Below are 22,721 nucleotides of genomic sequence, written 5' to 3' on the forward strand. Positions count from 1 at the left end.
ATATATATATATATATGTGTGTGTGTGTGTGTGTGTGTGTGTGTGTGTGTGTGTGTGTGTGTGTCAAATGTTAACTATTTAGATTACCTTGCTAGGCCCCAAACATGGGGCAAATCTTTATTTCCTGTTTTCAGCCTATCTTGAAGGCCATCGAACAGGCTGTAGTCACACCGGACAGTTCATATATTTGCCCCATGTTTGGGGCCTAGCAAGGTAATCTAAATAGTTAACATTTGACGCATATCTCCCCTTGCAGAAAGCTAACAGAGCGAGAGAGATCCTGTGGCTCAAGAGGTAAATAACACTGCCTAATATGCAATCAGCCCAGGTTCGAATCTCAGAAGGGTATGGCTGACTGATGAAGACTAAAGAGTCAGAAATGCATCCCAGTCTCCTTTAATTCTTTGTTAGTAATTTACACACACACACACACACACACACACATATATAATCTTTAGCTCAACAGAAGACAATTTAAAATATCCAGAGCTAGCAAAGCATTTGTTACAAATGTCTAGGTACTACATTTGTGCACAACTTTCCTTAAGCAGTCCGTGTTGCTACTTCAATGTAGTATTTTCTCTATATGTAAGACAGGGGTCTCAAAACTGCTGGCCTGCCGGCGGGACACATCACACAAAAGCTGCACCCACCCCATTGCCGGCAATGGCAAAACTGTCCCGATACGTTGTGCGACGTCACATGAGGTCGCGAGTTTGACATGTCTGATGTAAGACATTTCGACCCATGTCTATGGAGATTCTCAGTCATGGAGATCATGGTTGTCCTGAAGGTGCTTGAACAAAAGTGGGCCTCCTTTGTTTTCTTGAAGACATTTCACTTCTCATCCAAGAAGCTCCTTCAGTTCTGAGGAAGAACTGAGGGGACCTTCTTGGATGAGAAGCAAAATGTCTTCAGGCTAAACCAAAAAAGTCCAGATGCCTTTTGAAAAAGCACCTTTGGGATTTAAACCATGTGCATCCATCCACATTTCTTTCACAACAAAATAATCTCAATGCCCCCTATAACATGAGCATTAAAAACTACTCCAGTAGTAAAACATCCACCAGTAGTAAGTAAGCAATCACAGTATTTCTGACTTAAGGTCCAGTCACCTTCCCTTCCCGATACAGATATGACATGCATTATCTGTACGGTACATATATCCAAACATCCTTTACACACACAATATACCAAAAATCTACACCACTTGTTCCTAACATCTTCCAATTAATGATAAACTCGTGCCCTGCATTCTAAAGAATCTATTGTTTTCTATTGTTAACAGAGATAAGAAAACATGTTGGGATGAAACAATTGGGAAGGAGGGACAACAAATTGGGGGGAGGTGGGGTTGTTTTCTTGTTTTCCTCAAGCATTGTTTAAATGATGCATATCTCTTAAAGGTAGAGGCTGCCCACAGGAGGCAAGCCATGCCTGTTGCTTCCTTTCTGCCCATGAAAGGAGCCATTCGTGAAATAAGACTTGTGGACTTCAACTCCCAGAATTCCCCAACCGGCATGTGCCGGCTGGGGAATTCTTGGGAGTTAAAATCCACAAGTCTTAAAAGTTGCCAAGATTGGAGAGCCTTGCTTTAATACTGTCAGAAGCCAGGACCTCCTCTCCATGCGGGAAGTAGAAAAAAGTGGAAAAATCATTATCAGAGTCCAGGAACGTATCCTAACAACCCGGAGGATATTGTCTTCATCTCCAAGCATGGAGAGAAAGGAAAGAATAACTTGCAAGCACATCCAGATTGGGGAAATAGCACTGGCTGATCAAGCAATGCGTTGACAGTGATTTGTTATAAAATGGATGCAAATTTCCATGAAAAACCAGTAATTATATACGGGGAGGGGGAAGGGGGGGGGGTAAGCAGGCCAGGCTTCAAGTCAGTCTCAACGCATGACTTTCCACAGTTTCCTGGGCAACACGTTTGGAAACTGTTTGCCGTTGCCTTTTTCCTGGGGCTGAGAGAGATGGACCAACTTTGTGCCAAGATCCCAGATTGTGATCAGGTGATTGCAAGCTGTTGTGAATGACACAAGTATGAGGACTTTGTCCTAACTACTTGTGCAGCATTGTTGTAAGTCTGAATGGTCACTGAACAAGTGCTAGTTAAAGAAGTGGCAGGAGAAGGAGAAAAACAACAACACCTGTGCCTGTGTACCATAGTTGTATACCAAGACAACTAGATACAGGCACAGTTTTTGCCATCACTCTGCTTTACACTGAATTCTTGCAGTTCTGTCTAATGTCTATGTATATTAACCCATATAGTGTAGCCCCGTGGTAGCGAACCTATGGCACGGGTGCCACAAGTGGCACACAGAGCCCTCTCTGTGGGCACGTGCGCTGTCGCCCCAGTCCTAGGCCTTCAGCTGGGTTTTAGAAAACCTTTTCGCTTTAGGCCTCCGCCGCCATGTGCAAAAAAAAAAAAAAGGTTCAATCAATCAATTTCAACTTCTCGCAGGGAAAAAAAAGATCTCACAAAGTTGGAATTGATTGATTGAACTTTTTAGTCCCACCCAGTTTGTTGTTACCACCGTAGCCATGCCCACCCAATGGGCCACGCCCACCCGGCACCCGATGATACATAAGTGGGTTTTGGATTGCAGTTTGGGCACTCGGTCTCTAAAAGGTTTGCCATCACTGGTGTAGCCATAGTATTATTTAACCTTGTTATATACTACTTCTCCCTTTTGTTAGTTTTATGATGGTGGTTCTCTCCATTGCTTTGCATGTATATTGAATGCTTCTGGAGTACCAGACACAAACTCCTTGGGTGCTTCACCACACTTGGCCAAATAAAGTATCCAATTCGATAAATGAGGATCACCTATACAACTCACATTCTTCTGTTGGTTTCCAATCTGGCACAATTAACCATTACACCTAACTAGCTCTCGATATGCTAATTATAATATTCCGTAATTTGACATTTTATCTGAATAACAAAGAATACATAAATAGCATTAATAAATACATCTTTATACTCAATTCATTTTTTACAGCTGAATGGAAACAGTCACTACAATTTCAAGGGTCCCTGAGGAGGTATCAGAACATAAGATGTGTCTTGCTGGATCAGATTCCTGATTCTTCCAGTCCAGCAGTCTGTTCTCACAGTGGCCAACAGCAATCACGTTCTTGCTGTTCTTAAGGGTGGAAGTGCAACTTTTGCTATTAACATTGAGTCACTTCCACCACTATCATACTTAATCCTGCATTTAGTAGTTAATAGCATTAATCTGTTCCTGAAGTGGCAGCAGGTTTTAGTCTCCATCCAGCCAAGACACTGCTTTGTGAACAGGCCATCTATCATTTCTTTCTTTAGGTAACTGAGAGGAAGGGATGACAATTACTCTATTGTACCTCTCTGTATACCTAGGTTCTCCCCAATATACACCCCTTCTCTCATAAAGAAAATTCTCTTTCCTGAATTCAGACATGGGAAAATAAAACCAATAAAATAAAAAATAAAAGCAAATCTGACCTAGACTTAATCCTCCCAACAAAATTTCACTTATCAACTTATTTCTCTCTCTTGCACGAGACCTCTTGAGTACTGTTAAGTGAGAGAAGAGTGCTTGAAGTATCTTATATGCCTTCACACGAAACTCAGATTCCTTTCAATCAAACAAAATTTTGGTTTTAAAAAGTATACTATGTTTTATTTCCACAACATGCTTACCCATTCATTACCTTACTCAACCCTTACTCAATATTTACCAAATTTCTAAGGCTGCTTGACTCCATAATAACCACTCAGGGCAGCGCACAATATTACAAAGTAGAAATTTTATTTATTTATTTATTTAGTTACATTTATATACCGCCCTATTCCCTGAGGACTCAGGGCGGTTTACAAGGAATTAAAAAATCCACCATACAAAAGTTAAAAAACCAAATTAAAAAATATTAAATTGACCCTGTATACTTAAAACCCCAGTTAAAAATTTCTCCTCAGCCTGGGCCTGAGAGCTCAAAGAGCCAGGTCTTCAGGCCCCGGCGGAATGATCGGAGGTCGGGGGCAGTCCTCAGCTCCACCGGCAGCTGGTTCCAGAGGGCAGGCGCTACCACTGAGAAGGCCCTATCCCTGGGTGTCACCCGCCGGCAATCTCTCACCGGCGGCACCCTGAGCAGACCCTCCCTGTGGGAGCGCACTGGGCGAAGGGCGTTTGATGCCGGCACCAGGTGTTCCCTCAAATAGCCCGGACCCAGGCCATGTAGGGCTTTATAGGTAATAACCAGCACCTTGAATTTCACCCAGAGGGCAACCGGAAGCCAATGCAGCTCGCGGAGTAGAGGTGTTACATGGGAGTATCGGGAGACCCCCATTACAACTCGCGCGGCTGCATTCTGCACCAGTTGAAGCCTCCAAGTGGTCTTCAAGGGCAGCCCCATGTAGAGAGCGTTACAGTAGTCCAAACGGGAGGTAACAAGCGCATGAGTAACTGTGCGTAGGACGTCTCGGTCCAGATAGGGACGCAACTGGCGCACCAGGCGAACCTGTGCAAAAGCCCCCCTGGTAACGGCTCCTATGTGGTCTTCAAAATTGAGCCGTGAGTCCAGGAGGACGCCCAGGTTGCGAGCCCTATCAACGGGGGGTAACACCTCACCCCCCATCGTTAGAGGTGGAATAAGTTGGTTAACCCGAGATGCCGATATGCACAGCCACTCAGTCTTGGCGGGATTGAGACGAAGCCTGTTTCTCCCCATCCAGACCTGAACCGCCTCCAGGCACCGGGACATCATTATAACCAGAAGAAACATATGACAAATATCCACAAGAGCAATAAAACCCTCAAGATCACATATGTTCTCCAAAAGGTTGACCAAGGGTGGGTAAAGAGCCAGGTCCTCAAGACTTACTTAAAACCAGGGTAGCAGCTGTTTGAATCTCTGGAAGGAAACTGTTCCAGAGAGAAAGAAATGCCTATTTTCTGGGTTCTACCAGGTGACACTAATTTTCTGGGTGTGCAATGCATGCAAAATAAACGATATTAAACCATCAACCAGAGGCTTGATTTCCATATCTCGTTAGGCTAAAGTGGACTTCAATTCAGTGTTGTATAAGCAAAACTTATTAGACCCATCTTCCTTAGAAGAATTCATTCCATTCTCATCCCCATGATGATCTCTTTCCATTCATAAAGGTAAAGGTTCCCCAGCACATGTGTGCTAGTCGTTTCCAACTCTAGGGGCCGGTGCTCATCTCCGTTTCAAAGCCAAAGATCCAGCGCTTGTCCGAGCACATCGTCCGTGGTCATGTGGCATGACTAGACGCCGAAGGTGCACGGAACGCTATTACCTTCCCACCGTAGTGGTCCCTATTTTTCTACTTGCATTTTTCCATTCATAACACACCCCATTATTGGAGAAAGGGAGGACATTGATATCAGCCTGATATCAATTTCATCAAAACTTCCAGCCAGCATGACCAACACTGTGCACCCTTGGGACAATCAGAGTTGCATCTCATCAAAATTGGGAAGACTTAAACAATGTTGAAATACAAAGATCACATATGAGTCTTTAAAAATAAACCAAAAAGAGCAAAAAGGAAAAGAATCCAAAGATCAATCCGCATGAATCCCTTGGAAGGATTCAGAGCAAATCTTAAAATGCAAACACAATGAAAATAATGTAGTGACATCTAGATATTAGCTTAGAACAAACTCTGGCTAATCTCATTCCATTCCTTTAATCTATTAATTCCTCAGCAAATTGTGAGAAAGCTGCAGATCTACTATATCTTGACTTCAGCCAAGCACCCAATAAAACACCCATGAAATTCTCATTAGCAAGCTGGATGTATAGTTTGCAAGTTTATTAGGTGGATCCCACACCTGAATACCATAGAAAACACTTCTCCATTCAACTTAAATGAATCTTGCTCTGCCTACATGACAACATTCTATTAATACCACAGAAAAGGAATTAACTTGGTGAAGACATAGAAGCGGGTTGAAAATAAAAAAAAATCATGCAAGAAAAAAACAATGTTTAAGTCACAGAGAGAAAATAAATAAATAAACCGCATGTGCGAAAATAGTGTAGAAAGCTGATTGCTAACAAGCTGGCTAAGTGTGAAAGCATGCAACTTGGCTACTAAAAAATAAAATGGAGGTTTCAGGCTGCATAAAAGAATACTTTTGAAATCATAAAATTGTATTTTGCATTGGCAGACCCCCATTCTAGTATGGGAGCCATTTCAGGGTAGGGGTGCAAAGAAGGGTAAGTAAGAACCATGGGGGAGTCCAGAAACAATACCCTGGAGCAGTGTTTCCTAACCTTGGCAGGTTGCAGATGTGTGGACTTTGACTCCCAAAATTCCCCAGCCAGCATTGTTGAAGTCCAACTATCTTAAAGTATGCTGCTAGAGGATTCTAGGAATTGAAGTCCCAACTATCTTAAAGCATGCTGGCTGGGGAATTCTAGTTGAAGTCCCAACTATCTTAAAGCATGCTGGCTGGGGAATTCTGGGAGTCAAAGCCTACACATCTTCAACCTGCCAAGATTGAGAAACGCTAGCTAGACAGACTAAACTAAGGGTGGATGGGGAATACATTAAACGCCTTCAAAGCCCCACAAGGATATAGCAACCACCTGCCTTTAGAGGACCGCAGGCACAACACTGCACAACTAGGTCTCTCAACCTCAGCAAATTTCAGGTATCTGGAAGCGGAGAATTCTGGGAGTTGAAGTCCACCCATCCCAAAGCTGCCGCCAAGGTTGAGACCACTGTACAATACAGGTAGTCCTCGACTTCCAACCGTTCATTTAATGACCGGTCAAAGTTACAACTGCACTGGGAAAAGTGACTTAGGACCGTTTTTTCACAATTGTGACCACTGCAGCATCCCCATAGTCAAGTGATCAAAATTCAGACCCTTGGCAACTGACTTGTATTTGTGACGGTTACAGTGTCCTGGGGGCACATGATCCCCCCCCCCTTTGCGATCTTCTGACAAGCAAAGTCAATGGGGCGGGGGGAGTCGGATTCACTTAACAACCACAAGGATATATAGCAACAACCTGCCATTCATTAGAGGACCGCAGGCACAACACTGCACAACTCGGGTCTCTCAACCTCAGCAAATTCCAGGTATCTGGAAGCGGAGAATTCTGGGAATTGAAGTTGGGGAATTCTGGGAGTTGACGTCCACCCATCCCAAAGCTGCCGCCCAGGTTGAGACCACTGTACCATACAGGTAGTCCTTGACAACTGGAGAACTGCAGCAATTCGCTTGAACAACCGTGGCAAGCAAGGTGTCCTCAAAAGGAGGGGAGAAACTCACTTAACAACCGTCTCCAACTTAGCCACAGAAATTTCGGGCTGAATTGCGGTCGTAAGCCCAAGGATGGTAGAGGGCAGGAAGGCCTGGAGGAACATTGTCCATAGGGTGGCGATGGGTCGGACACGACTCAGCAACTAACAACAACAACAACAAGCCCCAAGGACTACGTGGTCATAAAATAGGCAGGAAAGCGAACGGCAGGAGCCTCCAGAGTCGGGCCTCCCTAGTGGAGATGCTGAGGGACGGGAGGGGATGTGGGGGGTTGGACTAGATCAGCGTTTCCCAACCTTAGGAACTTGAAGATGCGTGGACTTCAACTCCCAGAATTCCCCAGCCAGCATAGCTGGCTGGGGAATTCTGGGAGTTGAAGTCCACGCATCTTCAAGTTCCTACTTTGTAATAATGCCGCTTGGGGGGGGTGTGTGAAAGCCCTAATAAGCAGGCATATACATAGAATGAAGGCTACTGCTAAGCTTGTAAGCCGCCCTGAGTCTTTGGAGAAGGGCGGGATATAAATGGAATTAAAAGAAATAAATAAATAAGGTTGGGAAACGCTGGACTAGATGACCTTAAAGAACCCCTCCTCCGGAATCCCGGGGTCTTGCCCAGCTCCAGGATAGGAACCTCCAAGGGACCAAGGTGGCGTCTCTTGAGGGAAGGGGAGGGAACGGGGCCGGGATTGCAGGACAACCCCCCCTTCCCCCTTCCAACCCCGGCACTCTTGAGCCGAGCGGCCTTCCTCTGCTCCCGTCGGAGCTCCAGGGTTGCCAAGCCCGCCGCGACGTGACTCCTTAACACGGCTTTTTTTCAGTCAGGAGGGAAAGGCCTCGGCGACCCTGACGAGCCGCGGCCCAGGCCGGGAGGAGGCGGCGGCGGCGGCGGCGGCGGCGGAGGGCCCCGCTGGCTTTCCCGCCCCCTCCCCTGAGGGAAAGTGCCCAGCCCTTGGACGAGGACAAGGCTCGCCTCACCGGTCGGCAGCGGCTCCCGCGTCGCGTCGTCGCGGCCTCTCCCGAGCGGCCGCTGAGGGGAGCGAAGACGACGGGTGGGGGGAGGGGCGCCTCAGAAAACAGTCGTTTCCCTCTCCTCCCGCCTCCAACGGCCGTGCAGCCCCCGCCGCCGGCCGCCGATTGGCTGGCTGCCTGGCGCGGAGGGACAGCCGGGCCACCCAACCGCAGCGGGGCCCTCGGGCGTCCTCCGCCAATGGCTTTCGCCCGCGCGCCGGCCCCGCCTCCCCGCGGGTTAAAGAGCTCCTTGGGGCTCGCGTCGTCTTTCTTTTCTTCCGCTCCGGCGCTCGGCATTGGTCGGGGAGGCGACCAATCAAGAGGCGCCTGAGGGAGGGAGGGAGGAGGGGGGGAAAAGGCGCCCACACCCCCCCAAACACCCCCGATCCGGAGGGGCCGGATGGCAGCGCCGCTCGGATTGGTGGAGGACGAGGAAGAAAAGGTGGGCCGGGCCAGGCGAGGCCCGGCCACGCCCTTTCGCCCCCCCCCCACTTGGGAAGGGAGGGTGAAGCGACGCGGGCGGCCTACGTGAGGACGTGCACAACAGCAGCAGCCGCCGCCGCCGCCGCGCGGGGTGGGCGGGGCTTGCTGGTCCTCGCGCACCAATCGGGGGAGGGGAGGGCGGCTTCTTTCTCGCAGGCCACGCCCTCGCAGGCTCTTCCCCTCTTCCTTAGACCCCACGCGAGTTGGCATACACACGTTACTCGGAAACCCTGGTGGGCGGAAAAAGGAGGAGACCCTCACAGCGGGGCGGATCCTCGGGTGGGAATTGGGGCGTGCGTAGCCTTGCCCCCTTTCCGGGTCAAAGGACGGCTAGATGGGGGGGTTCAACTTCCACACCGCCCATTGGGACTCCCCTCCTTGTGAGAACAGCTGAAGAGACATTCTTTTTTAAAAAAATATAGATTTTATTAGATTTTTATAGGGTTAGGAATAAATTGGGGTTGGGATTTGGATTAGGGTTGCATTGGCTTCCGGTTGCCCTCCGGGTGAGGTGCTGGTGATGACCTATAAAGCCCTAAATGGCTTGGGTCTGGGCTATTTGAGGGAACACCTGCTGCCGGCATCAAGTTCCCTTCGTCCAGTGCGCTCCCACAGGGAGGGTCTTCTCAGGGTGCCACCGGTAAGAGATTGCCGGCGGACGACACCCAGGGATAGGGCCTTCTCAGTGGGGGCGCCTGCCCTTTGGAACCAGCTGCCAGTGGAGCTGAGAACTGCCCCCCGACCTCCGTTCATTCCGCCGGGGCCTGAAGACCTGGCTCTGCGAGCTCTCTGGCCCAGGCTGAGGATCAATCTTATTTTAACTGGGGTTTTATTTATGTAGGGACAAATATAATTTTTTTAAATTAGTTTTTAACTTTTTTATCTTGGTTTTTTAATCACCCTGTAAACCGCCCTGAGTCCTTCGGGAAAGGGCGGTATATAAATAATAAAATAAGAAGAAGAAGAAGAAGAAGAAGAAGAAGAAGAAGAAGAAGAAGAAGAAGAAGAAGAAGAAGAAGAAGAAGAAGAAGAAGAAGAAGAAGAAGAAGTTGGAAGGGACCTTGGAGGTCATCTAGTCCAACCCCCTGCTAAGGCAGGAAACCCTATACCATTTCAGACAAATGGCTGTCCAGTCTCTTCTTAAAAACTTCCTGTGTTGGAGCATTCACCACTTCTGGAGGCAGGTCGTTCCACTGGTTAATTGTTCTCACTGTCAGGAAGTTTCTCCTTAGTTCTAGGTCACTTCTCTCCTTGATCAGTTTCCATCCGTTGCTTCTTCTTCTGCCTTCAGGTGCTTTGGAGAATAGCTTGACTCCCTCTTCTTTGGGGCAGCCCCTGAGATATTGGAACACTGCTATCATGTCCCCCCTCACCCTTCTCTTCATTAAACCAGACCTCAAGAAAACCAAGATCATGGCATCTGGCCCTCTCAATTCCTGGCAAATAGATGAGGAAGAAATGGAGGTAGTGACAGATTTTATTTTCCTGGGCTCCAAGATCACTGCAGATGGGGACTGTAGCCAAGAAATTAAAAGACGCTTGCTCCTCGGGAGGAAAGCCATGGCAAATCTAGACAGCACACTAAAAAGCAGAGACATCACCCTGCCAACAAAAGTGCGCATAATCAAGGCTGTGGTCTTCCCAGTTGCAATGTATGGCAGTGAAAGTTGGACCATAAGAAAGGCTGAGCACCAAAGAATGGAGGCCTTTGAACTCTGGTGCTGGAGAAGACTCCTGCAAGTCCCTTGGACTGCAAGGCGATCAAAGCGGTCAGTCCTAGAGGAGATCAACCCTGACTGCTCTTTAGAAGGCCAGATCCTGAAGTTGAAACTCAAATCCTTTGGCCACCTAATGAGAAGGAAGGACTCACTGGAGAAGAGCCTAATGCTGGGAAAGATTGAGGGCAAGAGAAGAACGGGACGACAGAGAATGAGGTGGCTGGATGGAGTCACTGAAGCAGGAGGCGTGAGCTTAAAGGGACTCCAGAAGATGGTAGACGACAGGAAGGCCTGGAGGAATGTTGTCCATAGGGTCGCGATGGGTTGGACACGACTTCGCAGCTAACAACAACACCCAATTCCAGCAACCGTTCCCTATATGTTTTAGCCTCCAGTCCCCCAATCATCTTTGTTGCTCTTCTCTGTACTCTTTCTAGAGTCTCGAAACAACATTCTCAATATTTAGCAAACGGCGTAATGTCTGGCTTCATGTGTTTACCAAACAATAATAGATGATAGTTAATTATTTATTTATTTATTTAGATTTGTATACCGCCCTTTCCCGAAGGACTCAGGGCGGTTTACAGGGTAATTAAAACAAGAAATACAAAAGTTAAAAACGATTAAAAAAAAATCACAACAGTCCCTGAAAAAGTAAAAGCCCCCAATTAAAATTAAAATTAAAATTCTCAGTCTGGGCCAGAGAGCTCGAAGAGCCAGGTCTTCAGGTCCCGGTGGAATGAACGGAGGTCGGGGGCAGTCCTCAGCTCCATCATACACAATATGTTAAATTAATCACTCAATATTTATTTATTTATTTATTTTGGGGACTTATATGCCGCCCTATCTCCCCGAAGGACTCAGGGCAGCTAACCACAATAAATACAGCAATACAAAAGTTAAAAAGAATTAAATTAACAGCCCCAATAAAATAAATTAAAATTAAAAATTAAAAACATTTTTAAATCCCTGTCAGTCCAGATCAGCCTGATGGAAAAGGAATAGCCGCCTTCTTGCTAATATATATTCAAAGTTACCTACCTATCCCGTTCCTTTCTCTCTTGACTCGTTTTTTCTAGCCATTGATAGAAATTCTCCCGTGTTCTAAACTACACTGAATTCTTTCTCTTCTGTCTTTAAAGTCAACCTATCCACTTCTGCACACACTACAATTTTCTTAATTAGTACGTCTTCAGCTGGCAAGTTTTCCTTTTTCCAATGTTGGGCAAATACAATTGTTGCCACCATTAGTATGTGTAGTATTAGAGATCTGCCATCTTTCTCATAATTGGCTCCTATTACTCCTAACTAAAATAACTCTGGGCTAAAGTCTAGTAGTTGTTTTTTAGTCATTTTCTCCAACCATAAATGTATTTTAACCCAAAATAGGCAGTTGGAATCAACTGCCAACGGAACTCCGGACTGCCCCTGACCTTCGTTTGTTTCGCCGGGACCTAAAAACCTGGCTCTTTGAGCTATCTGGCCTGGACTGAGGGGTTTTAATGATTTTAAACTGTGATTTTATTTATTTATTTATTCGGTTTATATACCGCCCTATTCCCAAAGGACTCAGAGCGGTTTACAAGGCAAAATTTAAAAACAATCCAATATAAAATTAAAATAAATTAAATTAAGTCTAGCCACAAAAATTAAATCACAATTTAAAAACATTAAACCCCTCAGTCCAGACCAGATAGCTCAAAGAGCCAGGTTTTTAGGTCCTGGCGAAACGAACGAAGGTCGGGGGCAGTCCGGAGTTCTGTTGGCAGTTGATTCCATAGGGCAGGTGCGCCCACAGAGAACGCCCTCCCCCTGTGGATCGCCCGTCGGCAATCCTTGACCAGCGGTACCCTGAGGAGGCCCTCCCTGTGGGAGCGCACAGGACGATGGGAAATTGACGCTGGCAGCAGGTGCTCCCTTAGATAATCCGGGCCCATGCCATTTAGGGCTTTATAGGTCATCACCAGCACCTTGAATCTCACCCGGAGGGCAACTGGAAGCCAATGCAGCTCGCGGACAAGAGGTGTTACATGGGAGTATCGGGAGACCAGCTGCACCAGCTGAAGCCTCCGAGTGGTCCTCAGGGGCAGCCCCATGTAGACAGCATTGCAGTAGTCAATGCTTTATTTATTTTTTGGGGCTATATTTAATTTTAAAATAAGTAATCCTTGTGGTCACAACTCTGCCCAAAGTTTCTGTTGCTCTTTTGAGACAGTTGTTAAGTGAGTTTTGCCCCATTTTGCGTCCTTGCTCACCAGTTGTGAAGTGAATCACTGCAGCCGTGAACTTAGTAACCCGGTTGTTAAGCTGGCTTCGGCTTGTCAAAAAGTTGCAGAAGGTGATCACCTAACCCCGGGACACACTGCAGCCATCATAAATCAGAGCCAGTTGGCCAAGCGTCCAAATTTTGCTTACGTGACCCTGGGGATACTGCAACAATTGTGTGAAAAATGGTCCTAACTGTTGTAACTTCGAACGCTCCCTAAATGAATGGTTTTAAGTCGAGGGCCGCCTGTATTACATTCTTGCAAGTCATTACATTGCCCAGACCCCAGCCACTAGGGGTAGGCAACCTTGGCTCTTTTATGACTCGTGGACTTCAACTCCCAGAATTCCTGAGCCAGCCATCAAGCTGCGTCATGCTGGCTCAGGAATTTTGGGAGTTGAAGTCCACAAGTCCTAAGAGCCAGGGTTGCCTACCCCTGTACTAGATGTATGAAATGGACTTGATAGAAACAGGATGACAGACTAACGCCGAACTATTTCAGCATTCAAGAAAAGGCACGTGCTCTTTTTGATAAGAAATGTATTTTATTTTGAGAACTTCTGTTTGTACAAAATTAGCATAATTCAGAAAGGTAAAAAAAAAAGTTGCTTTCTTCTGAACATTATTATATACTTATAAAAATGCAAAACAACCCAAGTACATTTGTTCCAGTCTGTTCATCGTGAAGAGTGATTTATTAAGCAACCCTGGTTTATTTATTTTCTTACGTTGAGAGGTATTCACTGTAGAGTATTGTGTCTGTTGAGGTGAGAAACAACCGACCGTTGAATATATAGTCAAGGTTTTCCATTCAAAAACTAGTTACAATATCTAGTTTCCCATCCTAAGCAAAACTAGAAGATTCAGAATTAGCAGGAAAAGGAACACACATGCGGACTGCAAGATGATTATCTAAACTAGTGATATAGAATGCTAATGTTACAGCTGATAATTCCAAGAACAAAACTTTTCCCTGGCATCTTGGGAGATGGGTCTATTTTTTCCCCCAAGGGTTCAGAGATTAGTCTGATCAGCAAAGAGGACCATTAAATTGTCCTTTTAAAATGGCTTTTATATATGTTCCCGTAAAGACATGACAAAAAAGAGAAAGCAGCACCTGGCTGGCAAATAGATACAAAGGCAGAGGTAGCCATTTTGCATAAAGGCTCTTAAGACAAACAGTTGATAAGGAAGAACTTGTTTAAAACAAAACAGCAAATACACGCAAATAAAACAATGGAGTCTCAACGCAACCGCGGGAGAATGCTGAAGCCCAAGACGCGTTACACACGAGCCCCAAAAATGCTGCCTTAAAAAAAAAGAAAACAATTAAAAACAGCTCAGATTTATGGCCCTGGATCCATTGCTTCAGATTGTTCTAGCAAAAGCGAGCTACGTACAAGATTTCTGTTTCACGAGAGAATGCTTTGCCCCAATTTAATAGCAGGTTTGTGACAAGCAATGGGAGGTTCCCTTCAACCTATGCTCTGATCCGTTTAATATGCTAACCGACAATGAAAATGCTACCAAAATTATAATTATATGTATATGTGTATATATATATTTGTTTTCTGAGGTTTTCGCGGGTGTCTGTATGTGGACCTATATATATGGATCTTTGGTCATTCGGGTTTTTCCCCCGCGTAGAACTAAAAAAAAAACCCGAATGACCAAAGATCCACATACAAACACCCGCAAAAACCTCAGAAAACATTATATATATATATATATATATATATATATATATATATATATATATATATATATATATATATATATATGCAAGTTCCTCTATTTTAGCTTTCAGGGGCTTGGGAAGGGGGAACGGAGACAGAAGTTTTTTTCCAAAAGGTTATTTATTTAAATAAAAACCCACCAAAATCACACAAGGTTTTGGGTTTTTTTTTGTTTTCCGAAGGGGCAAGACAAAAAAACCAGAACAAAACTCCAAAAAAAAAAAAAAAAAAAACGGAAATGAGAAGTGCTTTTACAGAATCACCGTCCGCTGCCGTAACCTGGGAAGAGCTGATTTAGAAGATCTTGCAGCGGCTGGTTGACGTCCATCGTATAGTTTTTGCCGAGATCGTAGCGGCAGGCTGGGCAGCTGTACACTTTGGCTCGAAAAGATCGATCCAGGCAATCCTGGGGGGCGGGGGAGAAACAGAGAAAAGCTAATGGGACGTCTGCTTAAACAACAACTTTGATCAACCTAATCCTTCCTGGAGAAGATTTGGTCCAAAGCAGATTAAAAATGGTAAATCCAGTGGAACAAATCTCTTTAAAATTTTAACTGTGGAGGTTCTGCATAAACTGAAGAAGCCGGGATGGAAAAGAGCAGGATTAGGATTCAAGTACTGCTTCTGCGAAACGTACGTACGTACGTATGAATGTATTTATTTATTTATTTATTTATTTATTAATAAAAGCATAAAAATAGATATTGGGTGGAAAGTAAAAATTATATGTTTTGGGCGGAAGAGGTATAATCTAAACCTTTTTGTTGTTATGTTTGAATTCCAATACTTTCCATAACGATTTCTAATTTGGGTGTAAAATTAGTTCCATGTACAGGTAGTCCTCAGCTTACCACCATCATCGGGATGGGCACTTCCGTTGTTAAGTGAGGCAGCTGCTAGATGGGTTGGATCCCATTTTTTACAACCTGTTTTGCTCCAGTTGTAAAGTGAATCTTGCTTTCCCCGTTGCCATCGGAACCTCCTGCCCCTCACGTCTGATTGGTTTCCCAGTCGCTCTTCTTCTCATACCCCCAAATCCTCCATACATTCCATTATAGCCATTATAGTCATTATAGTCATTCCATTATAGTCCCTCCATGGCATGGGGCCGGAGTACCTCGGGGAACATCTGCTGCCGGCATCAATCTCCCTGCGCCCTGTGCGTTCCCACAGAGAGGGCCTCCTCAGGGTGCCACCGGTCAGAGAATGTCGATTGGTGGCCCCCAGGGGGAGATCCTTCTCTGTGGGCGCTCCGGAGCTGTGGAATCAGCTACCGGTAGAGCTCCGGATGGCGCCCGATCTTCGCTCCTTTCGTCGCGATCTCAAGACATTTTTGTTTGTACAAGCTGGCCTAGCCTGATGGGGATCGGTGGGGTTGTTTTATCTTTGGTCTTTTAATTTTATCTTGGGGTTTTTAGAATTGTACTTCTACTGTTTTAACTAGGGCAATTGTTTAATCTCTTTTTAATGTTTGTATTGCTATTTTATTCTGCCCTGTGAACCGCCCTGAGTCCTCAGGGAGAAGGGCGGTATATAAATGTTATTAAATTAAATTAAAATTAAATTAAGCAGAACCACCACAGTCATTTTAGTGAACGTGGCTTCCCCCATTGCCTTTGCTTCTTGCAAGCCCCCCCCCCCCCGGGAAGGCCGCAAAGGGCAATCATTTCATCCCAGGATCCTCCGAGTGTCGCAAATGCCGTTGCCACGCGCTCAAGATTTTGATCGCTTGACCCTGGGGATGCTGCAACGGTCCCGAGAGTGAGGACCTGTCACAATTTGAGGACTACCTGTAAAACGCGTTCAGGTTTATTCTAGCAAAACCAACCAGAACAAGAGGGTGTGTGTGTGTGTGTGTGTGTCTGGTGCGCGGTTGGGATTCACTGCTTGTAAGTAAGTAAAGGGATGAACGGAGCACGGGTTCAAGTTCTCTCAGGCAGACCCTCAACTTAGTTGGCCTGTAGTAGCCGTTCTTCAGGGGACCCTGAAGCCAACGAGGAGCAGAGAGACAAGAAGTGTTAGCAGCCCCTCGGCCAAGCTCTCCTGCAACTCTCCTTTCAGTGAGACGTGTTCATGACCGTTGATGGTGCTCAGCCATCCCAAGATAAACAGCCGTAAACCAAACCCCTGGACAACTGGTCTTTCAGCTTTATTCAGCTACTACAGTAATTTAATTCCTTAAATAAATCAAAACGGGAATAAGTAGTAGAGCTGGAGTACTTTGTGAAATGGTTCCTTTAAGCCTTTTTTTATTACTTCCTGGAACACAGCTAGAACTATAAAGGGGCCCTCTCTCTCCCCTTTCCATTTTAACCCACTCAAAATCTTCCTAATCTTGAGTTCTGGTCACCAGGTACGGGATGTAAGCAATAAAATACTAGTAGTCAAAGCCAGTCGCGGTGAAGGCAGCAGCCTAGAAATTGGGGGACAGTGAATTCTAGTCTCACCCTAGGCCAGGGGTAGGCAACCTTGGCCCTTTTATGACTCATGGACTTCAACTCCCAGAATTCCTGAGCCAGCCACGCTGAGGGGAAAGGGAGAGGTTTCCCAAGCTGAACCCTGGCTGGCTTAGGAATTCTGGGACTTAAAAGTCCACAAGTCGTAAGAGCGCCCAGGTTCCCCACCCCTGCGTATAGACCAACTCTACATCCAGTGGAACTACTGGTTTGTACCTTTAGAGGAGGGGGTCTTCAAACTTGGCTCTTTTATGACTCGTGGACTTCAACTCCCAGAATTCCTGAGCCAGCCACGCTGAGAGGAAAGGGAGAGGTTTCCAAGCTGCGCCACGCTAGCTCAGGAATTCTGGGAGTTGAAGTCCACAACTCATCAAAGAGCCCAGGTGGCCTAACCCTGCCCTAGGCACAAAAGCCAGCTGGGTGAATCTGAGCTGGTCACTTTCTCTCAGCCTGAGGAAGCAGGCAATGGCAATGGCAAACCACTTCTGAACTCTTGTCAAGAAAACTGCAAGAGCTAGTCCAAGGCCAAATTTAATCTAAACATCTGGCTGATTACGTGACTGCCATATATATATTTAAAAAAAGCTACAATAGCCATTTCTGGGAAGACAGCGTAGCTAAACTGAGGGGCAGCAAGCACTCTCTCAAACCTATATTGATGAGATGTTTGACAGTGGGAACAATCAATCCAATAAGGTAATTAATTAATCTAATAATCTAACAAGGAACGGTTGCTGGAATTGGAGATGTCTAATTTAATGAAGAGAAGGACCAGGGGGGACAGGATAGCAGTCTTCCAGTATCTCAGGGGCTGCCACAAATAAGAGGCAGTCAAGCTGTTCTCCAAAGCGCCTGAAGGCAGGACAAGAAGCAACGGATGGAAACTAGTCAAGGAGAGAAGCAACCTGGAACTAAGGAGAAATTTCCTGACAGTGAGAAAAATTAACCAGGGGAACAACCTGCATCCAGGAGCTGTGAATGCTCCAACACTGGAAGTTTTTAAGAAGAGACTGGACAGCCATTTGGCAGGATAACCGGCCCTAATCAACACGGATAGGTGTAATCTGGTCAGGGAGAAAAGCTTTTTTTCCAACACCACCAGAAATGCCCTAGTGACTTTGCTTCTCCTATATCAGGGGTTGTCTTCCAACTTTGCCCTTTGACTACTCGTGGACTGGTGTTGAAGTCCACAAGTCATAAAAAGAGCTGAGGTTGCCCACCCCCTGCCCCAGGCGATCGAAGCCCAGCGCTCCACGAATTCGGTTGACTCCTCCTTCACCCCCAATTTAGTGCTGACCGTTGGTGGATAAAGATTCTTGTGTAAAGGCTTGAGCAATGTATGGTTTTAACTGGAACTTGGTGTGTGGTCACAATACTTCACACTTGACACTTCCTCTCTCATGAAGACACCAGAGGGCAGGCACATGTTCCTCCGATGGAAAAAAACAACTGTAAAGGGCAGCTCTACTGTGCAATGGAAAAGACTAGCAAATTCAACGGGGGAAGCCAGATTTGATTAAGGGAGGGAAAGAGGGAGATGATAAAATCGGCACGACTCACTTAACGGCCACATCCCTCAGTGAGGAAAGTTGTGGGGGGAGGACCGCCTGTCCTTTCCATCATCGCCCCCACCCCACTGCTGCCCTGCCTACCCGAAGCTGCTTAAGCAAAAAAAAAAAAAAAAAACCACCTGGACCCCCTTTGCAGAACAAAACGTGAAAGACGGCAACTCGCTCACCTTACATACGTTGTGCTGGCACACCGTGGTGATTGGTCGGAAAACCACCTCTTGACAGCAAATGCACAGGAAGGTTTCCTCCACTTTGCTCAGGAATTTCTGCCAGGAGAGAGAAGGAAGGCCATTAAGAGTGCTCTCCTCAACTTCCTCCTGCCTTATCCATGGCTGGAGATGGGGGCAGCGTGCGGTGCCAGTCGCCGGGAACGGGGCCTTAGCTTCGGCTGAAGAACGCAGCACCTTATCCCTGAGGCAGGAACTGTTGGGTTCAGCCTCCCGGCCCTGGAGAAGCCGGCCTTTCACGTTCACCTCCATGACTGCAAAGAGAACTGCGCTGGCCGCACGGTGTAGTGTCGTCTTACGGCCATTGATTTAGGGGCCGTTCGAAGTTACGACGACACTGAAAACCGATGACTTGGTCCTCGCGCTTACAACCGGTCACAGGATTAAAATTCAGGCATTTGGGCAACCAGCCTAGAAGGTGGTCCTCAACTTAGGACCACAATTAAGCCCCAAATTTGTGTTGCTTAAGAGTGCAGAGAAGAGCAGCAAAGATGATCAGGGGATTGGAGGCTAAAACATATAAGAAACGGTTGCTGGAATTGGGCATGTCTTAGTCTAATGAAGAGAAGGACGAAGGGGGACATGATAGCCGTCTTCCAGTATCTCAGGGGCTGCCCCAAAGAAGCGGGAGTCAAGCTGTTCCCCAAAGCACCTGAAGGCAGGACAAGAAGCAACGGATGGACACTAACCAATGAGAAAAGCAACCTAGAACTAAGGAGGAATTTCCTGACAGTTAGAACAATTAGCCGGTGGAACAACCTGCCTCCAGAAGTGGTGAATGCTCCAACACTGGAAGTTTATAAGAAGAGATTGGACAGCCATTTGTCTGAAATGGCATAGGGTTTCCTGCCTGAGCAGGGGGTTGGACTAGATGACCAGCAAGGTCCCTTCCAACATTGTTGTTGTTGTTGTGAGTTTTACCCCATTTTACAATCTTTCTTGCCGTAGTTGTGAAGTGAATCGCTGCAGTTGTTAAATTAGTCCCATGGTTGTTAAGTGAATCTGGCTCCCCCCCATCCACGTTGCTCGTCAGGAGGACACAAAAGGGGACACACACACACAGACACCCCGGGAGACTGCAACCGTCATAAATATGTGCCAGTGACCCAAGTGTCTGAATTTGGATCATGTGACCGTGGGGATGCTACAAGTCATTAAGCGTGAAAAACGGTCGTAAGTCACATTTTTTCCCCCAGCGCCGTAGTTAACTTCGAACAGCAACTAAACCAACGGTTGTAAATCAAGGACCGCCTGTGCTGATGCAGCCGGAGGATCCGTTCCAGAGACTTTGGGCACTTAAGGGTTTGAGTGAGTTGGAGCGGAGAGCACAAACAGCTCTTTCAACATGGCAGAAAAAGACAAGAGGAGGCAAGCAAGCAGAGCCATCTCAGTGAAGCAAAAGAGCAGCCTGAACTAAAAACGTGGCATTTTTTTTTCCTGGGGGGCGGGAGAGAAATGTCCTTGCTGCTCTGTAAGTTTGTCTGTTTTCTTGCGGACGTTCATTACCCAACTAGATAACAACGTCAGTGTTAGAAGGAGTGGGGTTTATGAACTGAAGGAATTGGAGGACTTGAGGGGGACCTTGGTGCTCTCTGAGCTTAGCTGTCTTCTTGGTTCAGAGCCTAATCGTGTTCTCTCCAACAAAAGCCTAATCAAGGAAACACCAAGAACAGCCCCCACCGACTCTGGCAGGGCGAGCCGCTTGCATACAAACCGAGAGCAAACCACACCTCCTTCTAGAACTGAGGACATTGCCTAGTTGGGTCCTGAAACTTTTGCAAGAAAACCACCCAGTTCAGAGAGCACAAAGCACCCCACAGTCATTGTTGTTCTCCTCCTCCTCTTCCTCCTCCTCTCCACAAACCCCATTGACTTCCTTCTAGCACTGATGATGTTCCCTAGTTGGGTCCTGAAACGTCTCCAAGAAAACCAGCCAGCTCAGAGATCACCAAGGACCCCACAGTCCTCCTCCTCCTCCTCCTCTCCACAAATCCCACTCCCTTCTAGCATTGATGACATTGCTAAGTTGGGTCCTGAAACTTTTGCAAGAAAACCACGAAGTTCAGAGAGCACCAAGCGCCCCACAGTCCTTGTGCTCCTCCTCCTCCACTCCACAAACCCCACTGACTCCCTTCTAGCACTGATGATGTTACCTAGTCGGGTCCTGAAACGTCTCCAAGAAAACCAGCCAGCTCAGAGAGCACCCAGGACCTCACGGTTCAACCCTGAGCTACGAATATTCTCTTCCGTTGGTTTTTCTCCCTGCGCGGTAAATTCATTGACCGGCAAGTTCTGGTTCCGATGGGCTTTTGCAACGGTGCTTTCAAAAATCATTTCCTCCCGTCGATAACGATCCCGTCATTTCATTCCACAGCCCCCCCGAAGACTGGGTCGTTTCCCCCCCCCCAAAAAAACCCCCAACCACAACAGCCATCGGTGACCATACGTTAACGCCCTCTCTACCCACCGGTCCCTCCTTCAGGGCTTCTAGCGCTTCATTCCACAACTTGAGGTTGGCTTCGTCGTCTTTGATAAGGGCCTTCTGCTGCGGGGTGAGTTTGTAGACTTCGACTTTAGTTTTCTTTGGCGTAGCGGCAGGAGAGACGCAGAGGTCTGAATCGTTTCCTGGAAAGCGCACAAGCGGACAGGATTTACTTCACTCGTTCGTTCATTCAATTCATTCGTCAAAGAGAGACTTCCCAAAAAAAAAAAAAAAAAAAAAGATGCCCGGGCAACTCCATTCAAGAAGATCCCTTACCAGATTTCCTTTTCCTCTTTCCTTCTCCTGGAGTTTCTTCTTCTATTTTCTTGCTGTTTTCTTTATCTTTGTTTGCAACGGCTTCCAGGTACCCTTCGGGATACTAAATCAGGGGCGATGAAAAAGCTTTAAGTTTGTCAAAACGGTGGATGGAGACGCGGGGCCACCCATCACGAGACACCGCTCTGTGTGTGTGTGTGTGTGTGTGTGTGTGTGTGTGTGTACCTGCATGGCCAGACCAAGTTTCTTCATCCTCTCTTTGCCTTCTCTGCTCCAGGGGGCTGGCTCTTCGTCGTCTCTCCTGAGCATGTAACGCCAGACCAAAAAGCCAGATTTCCCCGTTTCGGGCCAATACTTAACTACCTTTACAAGGGAACAGAGAAAAAGGTTTCAGTTCCAGAAAGGCAATTTGGCGGAGCGGTTAAGGCGCCCGGCTAGAAATCAGGAGACAAGTGAGTTCTGGTTCCGCCTTAGGCATGAAACCATGCGTGGTGACTTTGGGCCCATCACCAGGAGAGGGTGAGTTCTAGTCCCGCCTTAGGCACGAAACCCGGCTGGGGGACTCTGGGCCCATCACCAGGAGAGGGTGAGTTCTAGTTCCACCTTAGGCACTAAAGACGGCTGCGTGACTCTGGGCCCATCACCAGGAGAGCATGAGTTCTAGTTCCGCCTTAGGCACGAAACCCGGCTGCGTGACTCTGGGCCCATCACCAGGAAAGGGTGAGTTCTAGTTCCGCCTTAGGCACGAAACCCGGGTGGGGGACTCTGGGCCCATAACCAGGAAAGGGTCAGTTCTAGTTCCACCTTAGGCACGAAACCCGGCTGGGGGACTTTGGGCCCATCACCAGGAGAGGGTGAGTTCTAGTCCCGCCTTAGGCACGAAACCCGGCTGGGGGACTCTGGGCCCATCACCAGGAGAGGGTGAGTTCTAGTTCCACCTTAGGCACTAAAGACGGCTGGGGGACTCTGGGCCCATCACCAGGAGAGGGTGAGTTCTAGTTCTGCCTTAGGCACGAAACCCGGGTGGGGGACTCTGGGCCCATCACCAGGAAAGGGTGAGTTCTAGTTCCGCCTTAGGCACGAAACCCGGGTGGGGGACTCTGGGCCCATCACCAGGAGAGGGTGAGTTCTAGTCCCGCCTTAGGCGTGAAACCTGGCGCGGTGACTTTGGGCCCATCACCAGGAGAGGATGAGTTCTAGT

General features: G+C 47.0%; 3 protein-coding genes across 11 annotated transcripts in view; 1 reads left to right on the forward strand and 2 right to left on the reverse strand.

The window, feature by feature from the left end:
- The window catches only part of KDM4B (lysine demethylase 4B), a 262,102-nt gene extending 253,640 nt beyond the window's left edge, over window positions 1–8,462 (reverse strand). For all 8 annotated transcript variants that reach the window (XR_014492596.1, XM_083363244.1, XM_083363243.1 and 5 more), the window contains exon 1: window positions 8,273–8,462. The gene's annotated coding sequence lies outside the window, so the exon portion shown is untranslated. The remainder of the gene's footprint in view (window positions 1–8,272) is intronic.
- Window positions 1–22,721, forward strand: part of TICAM1 (TIR domain containing adaptor molecule 1) — a 232,135-nt gene that overhangs the window by 127,346 nt on the left and 82,068 nt on the right. The gene's annotated exons all lie outside the window — the stretch shown is intronic.
- Window positions 14,639–22,721, reverse strand: part of UHRF1 (ubiquitin like with PHD and ring finger domains 1) — a 41,827-nt gene continuing 33,744 nt past the window's right edge. The window contains exons 13-17 of the mRNA XM_083363454.1: window positions 21,746–21,883; window positions 21,521–21,623; window positions 21,230–21,387; window positions 18,703–18,801; window positions 14,639–14,914 (exon numbers count right to left, since the gene is read on the reverse strand). Of these exons, the coding sequence (XP_083219580.1) occupies window positions 14,768–14,914; window positions 18,703–18,801; window positions 21,230–21,387; window positions 21,521–21,623; window positions 21,746–21,883 (645 nt within the window). The 3' untranslated portion in view covers window positions 14,639–14,767. The remainder of the gene's footprint in view (window positions 14,915–18,702; window positions 18,802–21,229; window positions 21,388–21,520; window positions 21,624–21,745; window positions 21,884–22,721) is intronic.

The sequence above is a fragment of the Vipera ursinii genome (genome assembly GCF_947247035.1).
Source record: "Vipera ursinii genome assembly, chromosome: 1".
In the NCBI taxonomy this organism is placed as follows: domain Eukaryota; kingdom Metazoa; phylum Chordata; class Lepidosauria; order Squamata; family Viperidae; genus Vipera; species Vipera ursinii.